This window comes from Malurus melanocephalus, unplaced genomic scaffold (assembly GCF_030028575.1).
Source record: "Malurus melanocephalus ecotype Western Australia unplaced genomic scaffold, MMel_1.1 scaffold_41, whole genome shotgun sequence".
Lineage (NCBI taxonomy): Eukaryota > Metazoa > Chordata > Aves > Passeriformes > Maluridae > Malurus > Malurus melanocephalus.
The window spans coordinates 143,418-164,098 of NW_026623273.1; the positions used below are offsets into that span (position 1 = coordinate 143,418).

Here is a 20,681-nt window from a genome sequence, read left to right on the forward strand (position 1 = left end):
TTTTTTTCTCAAGGTAACATCCTTCTACCAACAAACTACAAAAGACCCACACAAAGTATAAAGCAAATATATTCAAGCCTTAGCTTCACACTTCCAACAGATGAGCTTTTAAAGTAGAAATTTCTATTATTTGCTAAGTCTGTGACTCTAGACTCCACACTTGACTTTTCCCCTCTGCAACTTCAAGTCTACCATTTCCTGGTTTAATTATGCAATATCCCAATCTTTCCCCATACCAATGATACTTTCTAGATTTGCATCCTGAGCAAAGTTCAATACACATTACTGATTCTTGTCTCATGAGCATCAGTGAAAATTTTAAATACAAGCAGCTGCAGAACAGATACTTAAGGGACTACATGAGCAGTATTTTTTCTCCCAATAAACCACGGAACTGCAATGTGCAACCCCAGGTAACACAGTGCTCTGAAACACAGAGCTATCAGCACTCTTAATACAKCCCAAATACAGAAGAGTAAATGCTACACACAAATAAAATACTCATCTTGCCCTACATGTATMATTAGCCCATTTAGAGGGATGCAGCCAGGTGGGAAGAAAGGATAAAAAGCAGTTCCAGAAATGTCACAGTGGTAAAATGGCACATGTATCATGCAAGCATGAATTAGTGACCTGATTTAATTCCACAGTGGAATGACAAATGACGGTGAGGAATACTGCTCCAATCTCTACATCTGCATTGCTGCAGATCTAACACAGATAAACAGATCATTCTACTGCTGTGTTTGGGTTAAACTCCTGATGAGATTTTGTCTTGTAATTAGGTTAAAAAAGGAAGGAAGAAAGRCCCTAGGAACACTGGTTTAAGTTTAAGGGTTTGGGGGGTTGGAATTTTGGAGGGGTTTGGGGGGGTGTGTTAGTGGATGATTTCTGCTTTGAATTTTTTGGTTTTATTTTTAATTTAGATCAGTCTGATCTCCTGACTTGTACATAGAAACAGCCTGTCTGAGGGCTAAGAGTGGAACAGAAAATTCATGAATTCCTACACTTCACAGAAATCCATTCACTGTGAGAACCTACGCTATTATGCCTAATGYGTTTTTCTGATTTGGCTTCTAATTTGCACAACATTTATCCACTTACAGACTTTGTACATTTCTTTCATTTCTGTGTTCCACATCTTGAATATTCACTCTGGACTGTCTGGATGAATAATGGCTTTCAATTCCAGTATTAGATAGGACTTGAGAGTTCAAAGAACAGAAGTTCTTAGTAATGGGGAAACACAGAACATTTGTCAAAGGATGAAAAAAATGCAACTCATTTTAGCTAGCTTCAATCTCCATAAAGAAGCCTGACATAAACAAACTTGGCTTGTTTATATTTTAAAATATCTAATTGTCATTCGGTCCTTTACAGAACACATTTCTTGAGAAGTGTTATCATAATCAACTTAACTAGAAATAGTACCATATAAAGCAACAATCACAGCCACAACATGAAGAGACTATGCCAAAAGCTGCTCCACTCCCTTCCCAGAAGATGACGTGTCCAAATCACAAGAAAAAAGGCCCTAAAAAACCCCACAACTGGGTTGGAGATAATACTCCTTTCTAATGACCAAAGCAATTCAACTGCTGCACAACAAACTTAATAGCCTAAAACCTCACCTGGGTAAGTAACTGTAGCTGATGATTTGGCATGACATTTAATTAATTTAAACTTCATTATTTCTAATTTATCTTACTAAAGCATTAATATTTAATATATTGTATTCTTTGAATAGACAGTTACCACTTTTCCTGAAAGACAGAGATTACCACTGCAGGCACTTTGTGGTTTGTTGTAGCTAATTTTGCTCTCCAGTTTCATTCCTCCTCAGATTTGGATTGCTTTCACAGGTGCACTACTGGTCATTTAGCTTCATAACTCTCCTTGGCATTCCGCTCCTGAACTGCTACTACTCTCAGACTTTTGATCTCTTTTCCAAAGCCAAGGGAAATCTGTTTCCTGATTTGAAAGAGAACACTTAATTGGATAAACAAGTGGCATGTTGTCTCTGTGGCTTAGCTAGCAATAAAATAAGAAACATGCAGTTCTCYGTGTAAGAAGAAACCTGTACTTTTTTAATTTATCCCTTTTTTTCTGACACCTAGGATTGGGGTCCTACTTCCAAGAAGAAGCAGTAGCTTGTGCTGTGCATTTCAATGAAAAAGGATTATAACACACCTGTTGTTTTTTGACAAGCATCTGCCACCCGCTGTAGTTTAACTAGATAATATAAAGATACATCAAAAAATCTCAGCAAGTACTGAGCCACTCTGAAACGACATGAAGTAAAAATCTGTTCAGAGAGGAAATACAGTTTCTCCTTTTGATTATAAGTTATCAGAAAAAGACAACATCTTGYTGTAAAATATGCAGGCAATGCAGTTCAAACACTTTAATGAACATTAAGATCTACTGAGGCTCTTTGAGCACAAAGATCCACAAAGGACTTCCAGACTCCATATGGAAAATAAAGCCAGAAAGAACCTATTTTAAAAATAATTACTTATACCTCCTGGCAGCAACAACAACCAATTCTTGCTTCCCACTCCACATACAACTTCCAAGAGCAGGCACCTATATTGAAGAACAGATGTGGCAAAAATACTCCAGGTTGGTGAATATAAGAACACAGCAATGGCCAGCTGGATTAAGATAAAGAGCCTTTCAACTCAGCAGYGTTCATCAGCAGACAGGGGCAGGTTCTTAAGGAAAGGCTGCAAGAACAGCACGAAGACAAAAGGACACAATCACTCCCTGTGTTCTGGAAACCTTCCATTTAGGGATATCCTGAGTTAATGGCTGCTTTGTCATCACTTTGCTGGAGCACTTCCCTACCACTTGCTAATTTAATCCATTTACTTCCCTGCCATTCAAGGTATCTCATTGTCCTGTCTGACTTGAAATGATACATTATATCTCACAGTTGGCAATTCAATTTTATATTCATTCATTTGAAAAAGCAACTCAGGTTTTTTTTCCGGTGTTTTTATCAACACTGAAGCTTCTCTGCTATGGCCTTCCTCCTTCAACCAATTTCCTTGTCTTTACATCTGGATTAAAAATTAGTTTACAATCTGTTACACAGGATATTAGGAAATTCTGATAAGCTTTCCAAGAGAGTAAGGACAAAGGACAACCAATGAATGCCAGAAAATGCCTGAGACTGAAGAAAGAAAAAAAAATGTAATTAACAGATTAATGAAAATTGATAAAGCATTGCACAGTGAACGGGAAAGACAACGTATGGACTCTGACCCACCTGCCASTGTGCAGAAAGAACCTGAGCTGCTGTTTTCATGAGGGGAAAAGAAAATCAGAACTATGGAATAAACTAATCTCAAARGCTGTGCAACAAAGCTCTCAAGTCTTTGGAATTACCAAGAAACAAACAAACAATTGGGAATACACTATTGCCACTGAGTAAATAATCTCAAAATGCTTTGCTCAGTGTTTGACTGTTCACTGTGTCCTCCAAGACACCAACCTCATGAAGTGTCAAGTAAAACTGATAAAAAACTAGTGAAAAACAAATGAAAATACATCTAAATCCATTTTTAAGTGTTAAAATTAATAAGATTCATATTTCACAACACTGAGTCAGGGGATGCCCAGAAAATATGTGAAAATACTAATTAATCAACAGATTTTCTTCCAAAAATTAGATCTGAGTTGAAAACAAGGCAAGGATGAACAAAGAGGAGATGTCCTATTGCCATGTTCTTACTCATAGGAGCTGGAGCATAAATATTTACTTAGTGATTGCTGGATAAAGAATGCTGGATGAAACAGACACTCACCCTACACATAGTCTCCATTTCTATGATTTTGACCAGATTTGGTTCATGACTATTCTGAATAAGGAAACAGAATTAWCACTGTACACAAATTAGCAAATATTCAAGTTTGGCTGATCATTTAGAATTGCCTTTGTTTCAAATATAYACATTTAAAAAGGGGACAGGGGAAAGAGTGAAATTCAAAAACAGTACTCTTCAAACCAAAAGCTGTGTGTGCATGAGCCTTTACTATGAGTTCYAACCAGAACAAATTTAAATCTGCTCTTTAGGCTTTCCATGCTTCAACAGGCAGTTTATTAGGGATTTGCTGCTTGCCAAAATGAGCGTGTTCAAACACAGTCACTGTTTAACCAACATCACCATATTTTTCATGACTACTGACTCATTTTTAATGCTTTTCCAAAGGTATGTTCTTGTCCAAAGCACACCTGGAGCCAGTGTGTGCACAAAGCACTTAAACATCCCAGACTAGATCACTAAATACTTWAAATTCTATGGCAATTTACGAATGGATTGGTTAAGTCTATTTTTAAGCACCAGCTTTTTTGTGAGGGGGAAAAAACAAACAATGATTTTTTGGCCACAGCTTGGTAACAATCAATATATACAACAGGACAGAAGCTTTATCAGCAGACCAAACAGATCTGAGCCCAAGAGTTTCAGCTGCAGTGCGATGATCTGCAGTGACAGAGCTYGTGTATGTGCACAGATTTGTGTGTGTGTGTGATGCACGTGTAAATGTCACCAAATTCTGATGCTGACACTGCTCAGACTGCAGCTGCTCCTCTCTGACAAAGGAAACTGGAGAGGCACAGCTTGATCTTCAGAATGCTGTTTTTCAGCTGATATCGGCAGCCAGGCTCACACAGCTGCKGTTTAAGTACCACGGCCCATCCATCCCCCAACTGCAATCAGCAGAGGGATTTGGGTTTGTTGTTTGTATCACCCACTACTGTTCATCACCGAGCGCCCTGCTAGCATCTCTCTGCTCAGAACCAAAGCAAGATTGCCTTTTCTTGGAGATTTTATCTTCTTTGAAGAGCTTGAAAATCAGGCATGCAATTAGCAAGATCTGTCCCTGTTAATGTCACATTGTTGGCATCGCTGGCCGGGTATGTAGGAAAGCTTCAGTTCCTCCCCTCTCTTATGCTCATTATTAATGATTACATGCCAAGCTGGAGCTGTGATGGGCAKCAGGTACAGCATGTTATTAATATGGCAACTAGTGCAAACAATTCTATTTATTTCCGAAGCTGGCCCATTCCTTCCAGCATCATGAAAATGGATTAAAGAAACAAAAAGAATCTGTGAACAGCAGAACTATCAAAACCTCGTTCCCCACAGGTTTGCTTCTCATATGTACTCCATTTTCCCAGCTAAAGCAATTTCCTCCAATCCTCCCTGAACTCCCAGCACTCCTCACCACCAGCARGGACATGGGTAGCACTTGCACTTGGTTCAGTAACAACTTTCAGCTGTGCTGAGCCACTGGCCAACCTGAACGTGCACCTCCATCATTTCACTGATCAAAAGTTCCCACCGTTACCTGCAAAATTTTAAAGAACTTAATGGCTTTGATAAGTCCCCTTCTCTTTCAGTGGAAGAGCCAAAAACTTCCAAAAAAACTAGAAGATACTAGAAGAAATAAAGAGCAGACCATTTTACAAACCTTACGTTATTAAGAGTCAAAACAAAATAGATGTCATGCAGATTTTTTATTTCTGCATACTGAACTTAAAGTCCCAGTCTCACAGTTTTCCTTCACTAAACATAAACTTTTTATTAAAAAATGCCAAAGCAATGAAATTGTGACAGATTGATTACAAAGACTCATGGAAACTGGAAATATGATTGACAGCTCTGCACACTAACATTATTCCTAAATAATGAGGAAATATGCAGATGCTTATTTAGACAAAATATTAAAATTCCTTAAAACTACATAAAAAGAGTCACTCTTTCATATTCTAAAAAAAAATTAACTATCTTAAAGGAGCATCTAAATCTGGGTACTCCATCTAAATCTGTTCATAAAGACTAATTCTTATTTTAACCTACTCCACCAATGACTCTTCCAGTGAAATGTAACCACTACATTATAAAAGCTCCAGTCATACCCAGCTTCTGGTCTAACAACTTCATATTGGTTAAAGGTGACAAGGCCAAAAGCAGGAGCCACAGAGAATCTAGACACAGCCAGATTCTCATCTATTGAGATCACTGATGAGATCTGTTTGACCTGTCAATTAGAGTATTTYTGCAGACAAAGGGCTGGGGGAAGGGAGCTGGCAGATGGGTAGTTAAAAGTTCAAACACAAAGAAAAGGGATGGAAGTTAAAGGACTGCAGCAAAAGTTTGATGAAAGTTTGAATGATGAATCTGTTGGGGGATGGGGGAAAAAAAGCCCCACACACCACCCCACAGCCTGTCTTTCATTCATCTTCAAAAACAAAAACAAAGCYGCGCAACACAACTGCAGAACGCAATCAATAACACCGGTCAGTCATGGAGAATCTAGATATTTATTACTGTTATGGAGAAAAAAGGCAAACCAAGACAAAGAACAGATGCATAGCAAAAACTGCATTCATTTTCAGTGTACATTTTTCTATTTGCAGTATATTCCATATTACTGTATGTGAGGAGAGATGTACAGCAGCTACACAACCAAGTTACTCGGCAGGTCTTTCCTTCTTTACAATTGCCAGAACAAGACAAAGTGCAACACTCAGACTGTGGAAGCTCCACGGTCTCCAGCCAAGGAGCAATTCCCATTTCCAAGGAAAAGGCTGGCAGCTTGACTTCATCCCTGCCATTCTCCAAACACCTTATTCCTACCTTCTGGTTCCATCAGATTATCCCCAGCCAGACAAACCAAAACAGGCCACGGTGGAGATGTCACTGACACCGAAGGAAGAAAGCACTGCTGTCACACAGGGCCCCCTGACACAGCTCCAAACACAAGCAGGACCCACCCAGAGCCATTCCTCAGGGGAATGACAAAGAAGGAAGCAAGAGACTGTCCACAGGAAGGAAGGAGAGATGAGCAAAAAGGAAGATAGCCCTGAAGAACTTATGGTTTTGTCTCCCAGAAGCCTTGTTCGCAGAATGGAATTCATGTATTTGAGGAAGCACTACAGGAATACATTCCAACTCAACTCTTAAAATAACAGCACATGTGCCTAATTGTGTTCTGGGGGTGTCCAGTCACAGGTCAGGGATCGATGCTGAATCCAGTTTCAGGTGGTCACAAGTGAGGAAAATGTCCCCTTTCCTTAACTTTCTCACTGACACATTATTTTGCAACTTTTAACAATAAAAAGACACTTTCATTTGAAGAGAAAAACAATTCTGGTAGCTGCAGGGATACCACAAGGGAACAGAAAGGCACAGTTATTTTTCTGGGCTGCAGGAGTGGACAGTATAGTACTTTAGCTTTGCCAGATTCTGGTAACCACTTTTAACAACAGATTAACAAACAAATGATCAGAAATCAAACAACCTCACACGCTGGGAGATACAGCAGCAGATGAAGATATGTGTTATAAGCTTAGAAAGACATTTTATTCTTCCATTACTTTAGAACAAATAYAGAACTGTTCTAAAGATTCTTTTATTCTTAAACTTCATCTATGGAAAACACCAAGAAGTCCAACATGTTGAAGCATGTTTCCTGTATCCACAGGAGAGGAAARTCTAAACAGCAGTTTTAGATCACTGTCAGAGGGCCCACTATCACTAAAATACTGTTATAATACCTGCACAGAATTGCCCAACATAGGACAGATCAGAAGACAAAAACATCTGGATCAACATGAAAAAAACATCTCACATCCACAAACTAGGAAAAGCTTATTGGCATGCAGCAGGAGAACAGAGATGAGCTGAATTCCCCAAAACTGATGCAAAAGGTAAAATGCTGCTGGTAGATTTTATGCTACACTGAGGAGACCAAATTAAGAATATTAACTGCATGAGTACAAAGCTCATTCTTAGACTTCATACAATGCTGATTTCCTGCAGAAAAGAGAACAGTTACATTCAAGTAGAATTCAGTCACCATTCCATTTTGGTGACAAACTTGTCACAGTGTCAGGACAGACACAGATGTGCCCAGAGAGGTCCCACCCAGAGCATCTCCKACAGCTGCCACACGAACAGTCACACAGCCACCAATTGAAGATCCTCAAAGAGCTGCCCTGGCTGMGGTTCAGCACAGAGGGAAGAACCGAGGCGGGGGAAAACCTCTCAAAAATCTTTTCAAAGACACCCAGCACTTCTCAAAAGCGCTGATGCCCACCAGGAGAGAGGCAACCCTCTGAGCTGGASACAGCCAAAGCAGGATCTGCCCACAGATCTGGCCAGGAGCTTYCCAGGTACAGGAACCCAGATCATGCTCAGTTTCCATACTAATGTCCTCTCACTCCTGCCTTTTCCATGCCAGTGCTTGACTGCCTTTGAAGATAAACACATCACCCCAAGTAACTGCTGATTGACAGCTCTACACTGTAAACAAGTGTCAAGGAAACAAAGCCTTAATGATGCYCTGTCAACTAAAAATACTATAAACAAATGTCTGTGTTACTGATGGATAAAAGAGGGCCTTGTTCCTAATGAAGAGGAGAGACTATCACAGGGGAACTCTCTTCCCAGCTCTGTAGGACTCGGGGCATATAAACCTAGAGTGTTCATTCAACTTCACTGGGCTCTGCTCCCTCCCAGCCCCACTGAGAGGACAAGCTGACACCACCCTCCAACACAAGGGATTCCCAGGACTAGCACACAACTGACAATTAAAGCATTAACACTGGAAAAGTTCATTGCAGCCTTCTACAGAAAGGCACTGGGAAAACTCAAGGCATTATTAGAAGAGTGCCCTAAATAGCCTGCCAAGACAGCCAATCCAAACATTATTTTCAAAGATACAAAAATGAATTTGTTTTCCGCCTTGACTTCATCTTGGAAATGTTCCTGTATCTAAGTGATTTCGTGTCTGCTCTCCTTCCAAGTGCYACAGTTTGATGTTTCTTGTGTTCTAGCTGTGAATTCCTCTCCAGGGTTCCCTCCTCCAAATGTGACCCAAAATAAACAGCGAGGTCTGTCCCACTCCTCCCATGTTAACAYAGTCTCATGCATTACTCAGAGAGGCTCAGAAGTGAAAAAGATTTTACTGAACAACTGACCCAGAGAGGAAGAGACAGCGTTTACAGCATTATGTTCTTCAACCTGTTAAAAAAGTCATGATCTATTTAGCAGGAAAGGGAAACTAAGATTTCACARAGTGTAAGAAAATAATGGATTTGGAAATTACAACTTATTTCCTCCATATCTCTGCTAATTTATCCTCTGTACCCTCTTGTCCAACTCTGACCAGCATCCCTTTATGAATGCTTTTTTTCCCATGAATATTTCTAAACATAGAGACACTTTTTTGGGTTTTTGTGTAGAGTTACTTTTTTTTTTTTTAAAGAATATGTCCCACAATGACTGTGCCACCCATTCTTATATCTCACACCTATACCTGTTATTTCCCTTGCAGACTGCTCTTGGACATAAAAAATACATCAGCAATGCGTGTGTAATGCCAAGGGAAGTAAGAATACATTTCAAAGTGTGAAAATGAAAGGGAGATGAAAATCCATTTCTAGATTTTCCACGTTTTCAGTTGAGTGTGTGATTTTTATGACAAAATACAAACCTACACCACACATCTTTCTTTGGTCTTTAGACACCACTGTAGTCCTGGAAGTTATGAAACTGTCAAAAAGAAACAAAACAGACTTTAAATGAGAATTCAGTCCAGAAAAAGGACTAAAGCCAGGATTCCCCTACTACAGGCATCTTTAGGATTTTATTTTGCTCCAATTCATGCCACCATTTGCAAAATGGGGGTGAAAAAGATGGACACATTCTTAAGCAATTCACTTGGACAAARTTACAAAATAATAATGCAGCCAACACTAAAAATGACAACAAAAGGGATGTTCCATAAAACATATTTATTTAATCAAATCATCATTTTGCAGTATTATTTTTTTACCAGCTCCCATGAGTAAAAATGCCAAAAAGTAGAAGTTTAGGGATCCCAGAGTTTCCTATCACTCATTACCATGGTAAACTGCTGCTTCATCGAGCTGATTTTAAAAAATGCCTCAACAAAAAAACTGCAGCAGATTTTCATTTCATAATGTCCCTGAAATCCTGTTCCAAGTGTTTGAAAGGCAAGGCACTGGTTTTCACCAGCGCTTGGGTTATGAGGCTTAAGCACATCAGCACAGTTTTACTACAATAAACAAGCTATCAATTTCTCCTCATGTCATAGGTTTAGTATCTAAAGTAAGTTTCTCTAATTCCACTGTGTTTATTTACTCTCTGTTGTCCTTCATTCCTCTGACCTCCTTCACAAGAATAAACAGAAAAAAAAACTTTTTTCAATAGAAAAACACAACTCATCCCAGAAAGAAAAAGAAGACAGAAATAGGCTTAATGCTGAAGAGCAAAAAACTGGGGATGGACAGGATGAAAATAACACTACAGCTTAGAAAGGTAGACACCACCACAAACAAAAAAAAAAAAAAGTTTCAGAAATGGTAGGTTTTCATTACAAAAACCAGACTGCTTTTCTCACAAAAAAATATTGGCAAAATTATTCATCAATAGATGTTTTCTTATGACATTGGATCTTCTGGAAAACTTCCAGGGAAAAAGCAAGCTTTCCCCAGCATGTGGCACACAGAGGAATCAACGTACACACCCAACTCTTACTGCAACCTCTCCAGAGCAGCAACTCTGGACTTCAAAAATCATCACATCAAAACCATCATGGTTGCCTCTTTACCCAGAGGCAAAGCTCATTAATTCAACCTGAATTAATTTATGATTATTTATTTTCAAAGTTTCATTTTGGGGCAGCAGAGGAACACAAAATCACAACAGTATTTTTCTGATACAAGTGTTTTAAAACATTCAAGTAAAAATAAAAGTCAAAAAGTTTGTAACACAAATGAAAGGATAACCTGAAAGGATATTACCAAGCTGAATTTAAAATACAAATTAAGTTTTGGAGTTTTTTAATCCCTGTTGCAGACTAAATACTTCCAGAGGCATAGTGAAGATCTAGCACCCCATTTTCAAGTTCTCATCCTAATGAAAAATAACAGAGACATTTTGGTAAAGCACAAGACAACCAAAGGAGCTACTTGTATCATCGTATCTCCTTTTGTTTACTGACCCTGTATGACCAAAACATGTTCTGGAGAAATTCTGATAAGCTGGTCCCCACTGGGAATGTTATTTAGAAAATCCCTGATCTTCATGCCTGGGGGACTGGAACTTCTGGCCTCAAGCAATAGTTTGTTTCTCCWGGAAACATGCCAAAAGTGTTATCAGCACTTTTGTAAGGACTCCAATGTTTCCCATTTCACACACACCAGAGCTGTCTTCATGCTGTTCCTCACACACTGCCAGAAAATGCACTTTCCACAGTTCCTGAAAGCTTCACACAGCTCAACAGCGAGGGACACTTTGACACTGACAGCCTGGCAGGGAAAGGTTACATTTGACAGGTACCCATCCTGGTGTTCAGGCTCAAAAACGAAACTTCAGTCCCCAGCCTGCTGCAGCTTCGGGATGTCTCGGCCAAAAGGCATCAAGCCCCTGCTTCAGGCCCTTTCAAACAGCATCACTCATCACTCCAGGATCAGGGTGTGACAGCACACACGCTGAACACATTCCATCATCACCTCTGCTGCACACTTGACAAACCCTCTGCGTTTTGCCTCTCACAGATCACACGTCCCATTTCACACAACTCCCCGCATCCCTTCGCACTCACACAGTTTGTTTCTTCTTCCCCTACTTGACAAGACATACTCAGCCTCATGCTCGAGCACAAACAGAAACCTAAGCTGCAGCTGTGATTAAAAAAAAACAAAGCATGGAAAAAAGTAAGATTTCCATCTTCTTGCCTCAGTGTGAACCACAAAATATTGATAAATGTTTGACTTCAAGCTCCAGCCTCAGAGGTGCTGTTTGACATGAAAGATGCCTAGCAGTGGTTAAGGCTTGAATTCAAGGCTCTGGCTAAGGCTGCAACTAACCCATCATTTATATCTGAAGCTGCAGAGCAGTTCATAAGGAAATCATCAAGTTTTCCCAACCTACCATCCACGGGTTTCATTCACAGAGCTGTTTCAGTGCTCATGAAGAACAGAAGTTCAAATCCAGACACAATGGAAAGACAATCCAACTACTAATGAAATTAAAGCAATGACTTGRTATTTGGATGGCTTCAACCTGTATGACTGACGGAAACCTTCAGTCTAGATCACCAAAAAAAAAAAATAATTCCTAGCTACAAGTAAATGCTAGGGGGCCTCAGCACCACCTTTTGACTTTCTAATTCTTCCARAAACCCAAACAACATCCATAGAATWAAACCTTCTTTCCRACTTAGTAAGGTATCWGACTGGCTCATCGAAMTTCTTAGCAGACATATTCACACCAGCTCAGCTCTAATGACASCAGAAAGAGCCCAGAACCTCAGGAAGGTCACACCACTTACCAGGCCACTGCAAGTGCTGATGGCTGCTGTCCCACTGCCGGAGCCCAGCTGCCACGCCGTGCCAAGGAAGTGGCAAGGAACTCCTGAGCCAGTCAAAATCTTCGCATTGGTGTGGTTGCCACGTCTCCTTTCTACTACATAGTTGTGGGAAAGAAATCCCATGTGGACAGTCAAGTTAAAAAACAGATCCTTCTCCTCATGATGAATTTTGTAATACAGCACATTTTCACTTTTTCCGAGATCTCTCTTCTTCTTTGGGCTTGAGATGTGATGGTGCAGATTAAAAGAAAGGAAGTGCCCGCTTGCATCTACTCGTGCTGGATGAACCACATGGTATTCTGGCAATGTCTTCACAAATCGCTCTGAGAGAAAGTGGGAAAAAAAAAAAAAAAGGGAAGCAGAACTAGAGTGAGTGCTAGTCTGTTCAGATCTCACCCAGTTCAAAGGGGAATTCAAAAGTGAGTACAGTTCACCAAACATCCCACTGACACAAAGGCAAGCAGTGCACAGACTACCACGGAATACTTTCCTTTTTTGGGCTTTCTATTCTTGCATTGCAATGCTCAGTTTAGAAGCCAAACATCCTTCTTTTCAAACATTTTGTCACCATGCACATAAAAGACTCACTGTCACACACACACACTTCTTTGAAATCCCACACAGGCTGTGAATCCTCCCTGTCCTTGGTCTCCAGCACATGACACTCTGATCAAGGAGATCATCTTCATACATCCAAAAACCTGACCAYCTTGAGCTGGAGACAGCAAAGCCTGACAAATACACACAGGTGACAAGAACACCAGTTGCCTTGTTTGTAGGAACAGCACCTGAGCAGCTCAGCTTTAGCAGCTGCTCCAGCTGTGCATTCAGTATTTCAAACAAGGGTTTGAAGGGGATGAAGTAATTGTGCACTTTTGCATAGGGAGTTCCAAGAGGGGAAYACTGGAAATGTTATCACTTGTCAGGATCTAGTGGGGGAAGAGAGCATAATTAACACTGTTGTCCGCTGCTGTGGTACAGAAGAAACACCACCTGTACACTGTGAAATGCAAAAGCCCCATGCCAATAACACAAATCCATGTAAAWCACATTCCATAAGAATTCATACCCTAAGGGCCAGATCTTCTGTTGGCATACTTGAATTCTACCCAAGGAATGACAGTCTGAACATACTTATTTTAAAAGAAGTTATGATAACACAATTATTTACTTCGAGTTGCTCTTCATTCCCGAGGTCCCAGCCACTTGTACATGAGGTGACTACACCTCATTCATTAATTAAGCTGTTTAACACAGCAATTAGCCTTCTTCCAGACTAGGTCTGATTAGGCAATGCTTTCAGAGGCACTTCTGCCTCCACTGCCTGCACCTCAAAGCCACAGAGGAGAAATTCTGCCTGAACAGACAGCTGTCTACATTCATCCCCTCCAGGAAAGCACACATCTCATTTGTCCTCATTAGCTGCAGTTTAAGACGTGGCGGCTCGCATTTCCTCAGGCCGTGGACCCCTGAGACACATGCACTGAAACACTTCCAACTGAAAAGAAAGCAAAACAAAAACACACAAAGCCCCTGCTTCCCAGCACATATACAACCACGTCAAAAACCTGGCTTTGTCTCAGCAGCATCTTTGCTTCAGAAGCAAGCTCATTCTCTCACACAACAGATTTCTTTGTRCACAAGCCCTCCCACCAGCCTAGAGTGACCTGGAGCTTTTGTAGGATGAGCCACAGCAGTGGGGTTTTAGGTCGACAGTGTCAGGTTTTGACAAGGTGATGYCTGCCACRAGTTCTGAGAGRCATCTGCCCTTGTCCACACAAAGGRACTGAGACACTGGAAACTCTGCCCACACCTTCATGCCTGCAGTTTTCACAGTCTGTAGACAGCCCAAAAGGTGCCAGATGCCTGACAATGCAGCAGCTGAAGACTAAACCAAAATTCCCCCTTCCTCACACTCCAGAGTGAAGCAAAACAAAAGGGGAGGCAGAAGAGATAAGAAACATCCCAAAATACAGCTTATATGCAGATGTTAAATTGCAAGACTTCTGGGAAGTCYCACATCCCATACTGTCCTAGCAAAAACAGGCACACAGAATGCTGCAAGACCAGACCCCTATTTCTATGGTTTTCAGCACAACTCATTAAATAATCAAATTAAATGCCTGGAGGAAAACTTAGTCATTTRCTGTCACTGAGTGATTTGCCTCTGCCTGATGACTTGAACTTAATTTGTTCTGGCTTAACTGGTAAACTCCATGCAAGACCAAAGACTTGTGGTTTTGGACTTAAAACTATTAAAGGAAGTTTTCTACTTCATCACTACAGCAATTAGTGTRTAGCAGTTAAGGAAAATTAAACCATCATCATCAGTAAGATGGAAAATAATGCTGAAGCACTGGATTATCAAAGCAGAGAAGTCACATTTCTTCCACCCAAGTGTTAAATATTTGTTTAGTCACTGGAGAAGGGAATTATGCTGCAATAATAATGCACTGTAATATAACTGCAGAAATGAATTATTAAAAAGCTTTCAAAAGACCAGAGGGAATAAGATTACAACACAGAAGTCTAACAGGATGAGGCTAACGATATTTCTGCAAGTAATCACTATCAGTTTGGTTTTGTCTCGACTACTGGGTAAAAGTTAGCAAAGGCAGTCCTACCCATCACAGAACAATTTACTGAGCTCCACACTAAATGTAAGAGAATGCTTGACCTTTCTAGCTGGGGAAGAGTGCAAAACAAAGATAGGAGATACAGTTTTGGTGATACCATTCTGCCCTTCYAGGAAAGAATAACAAAATACATGCAACCCAGACTGCTCATAACTAAGAGCTGCATCCTTCAATGCTGAATGCCTCTATTTTCCTAGAGTAACATGAATTCCTATAAAAACAGCAGAAATTCCCATAAAACTTAGCAGCAGCAAACATAAATGGAGGGAATAAGTGCCACTGACAAGCCATGGCGCTGGCATGTCAYGGCATCCCCCTTGGACACTCAGCACACTCTCCACTCCACGGAAGTCCTGCCTGTCAAGGGGACACTGCTCAGGATTCACAGGCCAGGAACGGTGGCTTTGAAYCCCAGAGAATGTTTTGTCCTTCCAGAACATCAGGCTGGGCATGCTGGGTTGCCTTGGTGCTGCGAACAAGACCGAAACACAACAACGAGCAGCACGCATCAGAGTCAGGACTTTTCTCTGCAAGCACAGTGCCTGCTCAGGCCCTCTGGGCACACGGGACAGGCAACATTCAGGCCATTCATACTTGTTTGAGGASCCCAAGTACTGTTTAGGTTCTCAGAGAAATCTTCCCTGCAGCCCTTCCCAATTCTGCATCATTGGAAACATCTGATAATATTCAAAACCACTCCTGTCTGTTCTGTTCCTCTGTGGATTCAAATTCACCACACATGGCAGAGAATTGCCTTATTAAGAATGGATGTACACAAAGTGAATAATCTAAGATAAAGAGAAAAACACACATGATCTGTCACACATGACAGGAAAACCACAATTTACTTTAGACACAGAAMATGTTTCCTGACAAAATTCCTTCAAAATGTGACACATCATCATTYGCCATAGTTTCATCTCCATCTTTGCAGTTCATGTACATCTGCCCCTCAGACCCTCTGGCTTCTTTTCAAACCATTCCCTGGGACAGGAAACAGCGTGGCTCATCTTGTGAGGAAGCATCCTACCCAGGAAACACACGARGTTCCAAAGCCCCATGGCAGAGAGCAGGACATCAACACCCAGCAAAGGCATCCTTAACTGTCCCATCTACACAYTCAGGGATGTGGAGGCAGCAGAACACTTCAGATATACCACACTTGGTACTGCAGGAAACGTTCCTTTGCAAAAAAAAAATTAGCCACATCTTGARCTGCCCTTTTATTCAATGCTATTTGCAAACTCTTGGAAATTACTATTTTCCACAGCTAGAAAGTTGAATTAATTCTACCTTCATTTTCAAATGCCTGATAATTAAACAGCTGCTAAACCGTACCTATTCTGTCCCACATAGAGCCACAGGGATATAATTTTTGGGAGCATCCACTTTCAGTGAATTCAACAGGAACCAACTTCAATGTAATTGAAAAATTCACTTTTCAGGCACCTTATTTAAACACTTTTCCTTTCCATGATCTCTGAGGGGTACAGAAGATTTTCTCTTCAGTGTTTAAGCTCTCTTGACAGCACCACAGCTGTTGATTGCATCAGGAAGCAAAATTTCCTCATGAACTTTTGGGTCTTCTACCACCAGGCAGAGCCTCAGCTACTCATAATTTTTCTCCCTTGGGAGCTACTTCTCCGATTTTCCTTAAACAGGCAAAAACGAAAATAAAWAAAAATTCCTGAGTTACATTCCCCTCGGCAAAAGGGGGAGAAAATTTAACCCAACTGCGARGACAGCCTCAAAGAGATCCAGCGGATGAAGTCTGAGTTGTAATTTACCATCCTCACTGAATGTGAGAAACTCACAGCGGGTGTTAAATCCCGGTAACACCAATCCTTCTGCAGCGCCTGCTGCTTTGGTACAGAAGCCATCAAAAATAAATAAATAATCAGGACAGTTTTGTAGCACAGAACGATTCTGGCATTTAGAGAGTTGCCTCCGAACGACGAAGATCAGCAAAAAGCAGCGTTTAGCGATACTTTCACGCACACAGCCGAACTCGATGACTGCCCGGAGCCGCAGGAAGGCGCAGCCGGAGCGCTGYGCCCTGGGCGCGGAGCTCCGTGTCCCGGCAGCGCTGCGAGAGCGCCCGGGCAGCAGCGGGGCCCGACCCGGCCGGGCTGGGCCGCTCCTCCCGCCCGAGCAGCGCCGCGGAGCCGCTCCCGTCCCGTCCCATCCCGTCCCGTCCCGCCCGCCCCACTGACCTTGCCCGCCGTCGGGGAACGGGGAGCTGCCGGCTGGCGGGGCCCTAGCCAGGCAGGGCGCTTGGGCGTGGAGAAGCAGGAGGCAGAGGGAGAGCACGGGTGGCGCCCGGCTCCGCGGGACACATGGCATGGTGCAGGCGGGGAGCGGCGAGCGGGGCGCCTAGCGGGGCCGCGGCATGGCCGGGCGGCTCCCGGCGCCGCTCCGCACAAGGGCTGCGGGGCCGCGCCGGTGTCTGGTTTCGGCGGAGGAAGGAGGGCTGTGGGGAGGGAGCAGCTCCCCGGAGCCCCCGCCTCGGAGCCGCCGGGGTTAACGCGGCGGGACGAACCGGGCCGGGCCGGCGGGGAGGGACGAGACCTGAGGAGAGGAGAGGCCGCCAACAGGGGCTGCCGCCCCCCCTCCGCCCTCCAGCGCGGCCAGAGTGGGGCGATCGCCCCGGCAGCCCTCGGGCAGCGCTGCCCGAACTCAGCAGCATCTCCTGCCCGGTTCCACGCCCGTGGTCTCCCTGAGGGGCCGGGGCGAGCCGCCTGGCAGCCCCGCACACGCCCTGGCAGAGGTGCCCCAGCCGCTGGACAAAAGCKGTCGGTTCATGTGGGAGTTTAACGCGTTTTCCACCACTTTCTGATGTGGTGGGAAGGGGTGGCGCGGGTTTTGCCCGGCCTGAAGGCCCCGTAGCCCGTGGCCCCTCGGGACCCCGCAGCCAGAGCCCAGTTTCCAGYCTGCCTCACAGAAGCACAGAGTCAATTAGGTTGGAAAGGAACCCAGCGATCATCGAGTCCAGCTTCTGACTGAACATCAAAATCCCGACTAGACCGCGGTACTAAGAGCCAYGTCCGGTGTTTCATTAAACACCTCCGGGAAGGTGATGACTTCACCACCTCTCCGGACAGTCCATGCCAAAGTCATCCTTGTGAAGAAATTCTTCCTGATGTCCAACCTAAACCTCTCCTCATGCAGTTTATRRYTCCTCAGSGTGCCAAGGCMGTTCAGTSTTTTAGCAATGTGCTGGCACATTGRGGTTWCTTCCGAATGTCCTCCCTTTTTACGGAAAGTTCCTAAATAGCCTTGGCATCTACATTTTTAAGTGCATAGAGTGTGCTCTCTGCCAAGGATCCCCTCACATGGCCTCTGCTGTGGTTACTGTGAGGCCAAGACTCCACAGATGGGTGCCCATTTTGGTGCTGTCCCGTGGTTGAGTTCCTCATCTGCTTTGATAGCCTCCCTCTTAAAGATTATTGACTYCTTGTACACTTTCATGGCAATCTGTGCTTAATTATGCTCATTTCTCTGCTCAGTTTTGCTGAGATGAATGGCTGCCACAGTTTCCTGGTGTGCTTTCCATTAGGGTTCTTAGTGTAGTCACACAGTGGGCACTAGGCTGTTTTGTGGGATTGGGTATTGTAGCCTGCTTAGATCTTTATCAGTACTACTCTAAAATTAATTTAAACCTAAGTGTGACCTGAAATTGATATTAGATATATAATATTTAACATCCAAAAAACACTTGACAATTTTTGCATAGATAAAGCCACACAATTTGACATGAGTATTTTAAAATAATTCAGATGGTGAATGAAAGAGTATCCACGCTAAATGAAATAAAAAGGAAAAATACTGTAAAATGAGTAGAACAGGCTAGAAGCATTGGAAAGAAGGCATGACAGTTCAAGGCATGGACGTATGTTTATAAAATAAAGGCTATCAGAAAAATAGCTGTGAGGGTTACTTTTTTTGCTTCAATTTTCAGTCCTCTCTTTAGGTAGGTGTTCACTGGTAGGTGAATCTGATGTGAGGCAACTAATATTTCATTCAGGATTCCATCTTGGTTTCTTCCTCAGCAGGAAAGCWTAATTCCTGTTGCCTATAATTCTCTCCAGCCCTGGAAGTGATGAAGAAGTAAAAGCTTCAGGAACTCAAGAGCGTTTGTGGGAATGCATTTTGTTTWGACTTGACTTTTTTTAATGGCAAAAATTTGTAGATCCAGAAGTCATACAGAGTGGAGAAAGAGAGCTGTGGGAATCTGTTCTGAAACATCTCTAACTCCCTGGGCTTTTTTCCAGGAAGCACGTACACAGAAGAAATGATTCACTGGGTGTAGTGTCAGAAAATACCCRTGGGGACAGTGGGGCTCCTGCTTCAGGGATGCTGTGCTGTAGCTGACATAGTGTCCAAAACACAGCACTGTACCAGCTACTAAGGAGAAAACTACGTCTGTCCCAGCTGAAAACAGGACACACACACAGTCAGAATGTGCAGCAATGGCACAAGCAGAAAGCACTCTCCTGCTGTGAGTACATACTGGAGCCAGCTATTTTAAGTGAATAGAATTTATAGCACTGCATCTTCCCAGAGGTTTCTTGTTYCAGAGAGGCATAACCTGAGGTTTTGGAGTCTTTTAAAAGTAAGTGGATTTTTCTTTTTGCTAACTCAACCTCGATTTTAAAAATAATACAGCACCACATCAACTGCTTTCTTTTGGCAGCAAAGTTATTGCAGTTCAGTAACTGCAGCTCCACACGAAAAGCCTATACATTTATCGAAAGGTCACAATCGAGAGACACAATCAAGCCTGGAGTGACAAACCACAAACAATATCTAGATTCTTTTTAATTTGCGTAGACTTCCAGGACAGCCATAGAAGAAATGTGTGTATTGCAGTTTATATGTTGGTAAAAATGTTTACAGAGAGACAGAAAAGCAGAGGTGTTGAGCAGTGAGAAACTAAAACACAAATTTTATGATTTGACAGAGAGGAGTTRCTACAAAATAAAGGCCACCTGAAAACAGTCCGGAAACCTTGCTCTGCTAGGAATGAGTCTTCTATCCAAAATTTAAAGATATAAAATTATAAAATACACACTTGCTTGTCTGCTGCTCCAGTCAGCAGGAAGAGAAGATGCCTCTGGAGGATAATACATCCCTTTCTGTCATATCCAAGGTGAAACACTGTCYAGACCTGATTGTTGACTATCCAGGCAGATCAACAGTTTGCTTGGACTAGAAATGGTAAGAAGGTAGATCACACGAAATGTGGAGCCATGTTAAACAGCTTAGACTATTCTGTGATATTCTGTGACTGTTGGCAGGGAGACGAACTGAAAGAGAATGAGTYTGAATCCCWGGGACTCTGTGGGGTTTGCTGGGTAATTATTGTGYTTCTCTTGATTTATTATTTCTCCAACAGTTTGATATGGAAGTTGGTGAGTACATTTCCTTTAATCTTACTCCCTGTTTCTCATTAGAGATGCAGCCTCTTAACACAGCTATTGTAATTGAACCAGAGACACAGATGGGTATCTCAGCTTCCATTTCATTATACTCTTTACAGATTTTTGGAACTTTATATGTTGCTCTTGCAAAAAAAAAAAGTATATTTGCTGACATTCCACTTCTGGTATGTCTGTGGGCAGATTCAAGTAACAG

The 20,681-nt window shown here is 42.3% G+C and overlaps 1 protein-coding gene across 1 annotated transcript in view; it reads right to left on the bottom strand.

Moving 5' to 3' along the window:
- ADAMTS12 (ADAM metallopeptidase with thrombospondin type 1 motif 12) overlaps positions 1-17,592 on the bottom strand; it is a 141,962-nt gene extending 124,370 nt beyond the window's left edge. Inside the window, exons 1-2 of the mRNA XM_057364647.1 lie at positions 17,261-17,592; positions 12,373-12,734 (exon numbers count right to left, since the gene is read on the bottom strand). Coding sequence (XP_057220630.1) covers positions 12,373-12,734; positions 17,261-17,390 — 492 coding nt within the window. The 5' untranslated portion in view covers positions 17,391-17,592. The remainder of the gene's footprint in view (positions 1-12,372; positions 12,735-17,260) is intronic.
- Positions 17,593-20,681: the final 3,089 nt, after the last annotated feature.